The sequence below is a fragment of the Colletotrichum aenigma genome (genome assembly GCF_013390185.1).
Source record: "Colletotrichum aenigma strain Cg56 chromosome Unknown KSG_Cg56_contig11, whole genome shotgun sequence".
In the NCBI taxonomy this organism is placed as follows: Eukaryota; Fungi; Ascomycota; class Sordariomycetes; order Glomerellales; family Glomerellaceae; genus Colletotrichum; species Colletotrichum aenigma.
The window spans coordinates 171,809-173,234 of record NW_023500917.1 but is presented as its reverse complement, the minus strand read 5'-3'; the positions used below and the strand labels follow the sequence as shown (position 1 = coordinate 173,234).

The 1,426-nt window shown below is 53.6% G+C and overlaps 1 protein-coding gene across 1 annotated transcript; it reads right to left on the bottom strand.

Annotated features, from left to right (window-relative positions):
• Nucleotides 1–362: 362 nt before the first annotated feature.
• CGCA056_v014962 (uncharacterized protein) lies at nt 363–937 on the bottom strand (the record flags this gene model as incomplete). Its single annotated transcript, XM_037330204.1, has 4 exons — nt 363–452; nt 555–620; nt 676–767; nt 847–937. The coding sequence occupies 4 exons, from the start codon at nt 935–937 to the stop codon at nt 363–365; spliced, it is 339 nt and encodes a 112-aa protein (XP_037171399.1).
• Nucleotides 938–1,426: the final 489 nt, after the last annotated feature.

Here is a 1,426-nt window from a genome sequence, read left to right as displayed (position 1 = left end):
GTCCGAAACGAGCGCCGATACCACGCAAATTGAGCCAACGCGGTGCCGCTGCTCAACGATAGCCTCAACTCCATGAGCCGGCATCTGAGGACTTGCCAGAGCGCCGGCTGCGTTTCGTCAGACCTGGCAGTCACTGGTTAAAAAGGCATCGGTGATCCATGGGTGTGTTGCAATTCTGATTCATTGATTCTGTTCACACCTGGCTTCAAACTTCTGAGACTAAACCATTTTGATACATTAGCAATGCCCTCTCACACTTGTCGTAAAGTGCGACGTGTAGTGCGCAGCTCCCGTCCTCATTCCAGCACCTCGACAAACTATTTCGGCGTGCTGAAGAACGCAGTGGGCCAGGAATGGACAATTTAGCCTTCTTGGGACTTCTTGGTAGCATGGTAGGTCTCGGGATCGAAGCCGTAGATTGGTGCCCCGAGGCGACGAAGGGAGTGAATGGCCTGGAGCCGTTTCAGCGTGAGATTCCAGTTGGCAGTTGGCCCTCGGAGGGGTGGTGGTCTGGCGAGAACCGCAGGCGGAGGTCAAAGGTGGGAGGAACTCACGTCGTGAATGGTGATGGTCTTCGCACCGCGGTGTTCCACGTATGTGATATAATAGCCACCGGTGATCTGGCACTACGTCAGTCAAGCTACCCATGCAGAACGTTCGTGGTTTGACACGTACACTGGTCAAAGATGGTGATCGTCTTGGCCCCGCGGTACTCAACATTGCCCGGATAGCCAACTGACACTGCCCGGCTAGCAAAACGCTTCGACCTATGTGATATAGTCACGAATGATCTGGAATAGCGTCAGTCTAGATGACCATGAAGAACGTTCATGATTTGATACGTACACCCGTGAGTCGATCCTTCAGAGCGGTGCGTGCATGTTCGTAGATTGCTGAACCAGGTACTCGACACTTGAGTGTCGCGGTGCCACGCCATGATGATCCACTCATTTTAGGCATGCGATGGTTCAGTCCCAAACTTCCAGATCGATGTTGAAGGGCTGGAACAGACCTCGACACCCGTTCGTAGCGTGACAACGAGGCTGTCCTTCCTGCGTCAAGGTTAGAGTGTTTCCCATATGCGGAGCGAGAGGACGCACCCAGATCCAGCGCCAGACGTAGGAAGAGGACTGATCTAGGTAGAGCGGAATCGACTTCCAGAAAGGTTGGGGTTTGGAAACACCAACGTTGGAGAGGTTGGTCGAGGATCGGGAAGGGACTTGTTCCAACGGCGACATCCGGAAGGATGGAGAATTCTGCGGTGCGGACTTCGTGCAAAGAGCCGCCTCGAAATGAACAGCTGAGAGGCGAGATGATGCACTGGAGTTGAGATCGATGCTTGTTTGACGAGAAGAGGGAACCGAGACACGGCGAGGGTATGTTGGAAATGGTCGTTCAGGCGAGAGGATTTGGTTTTGCAAGGTAA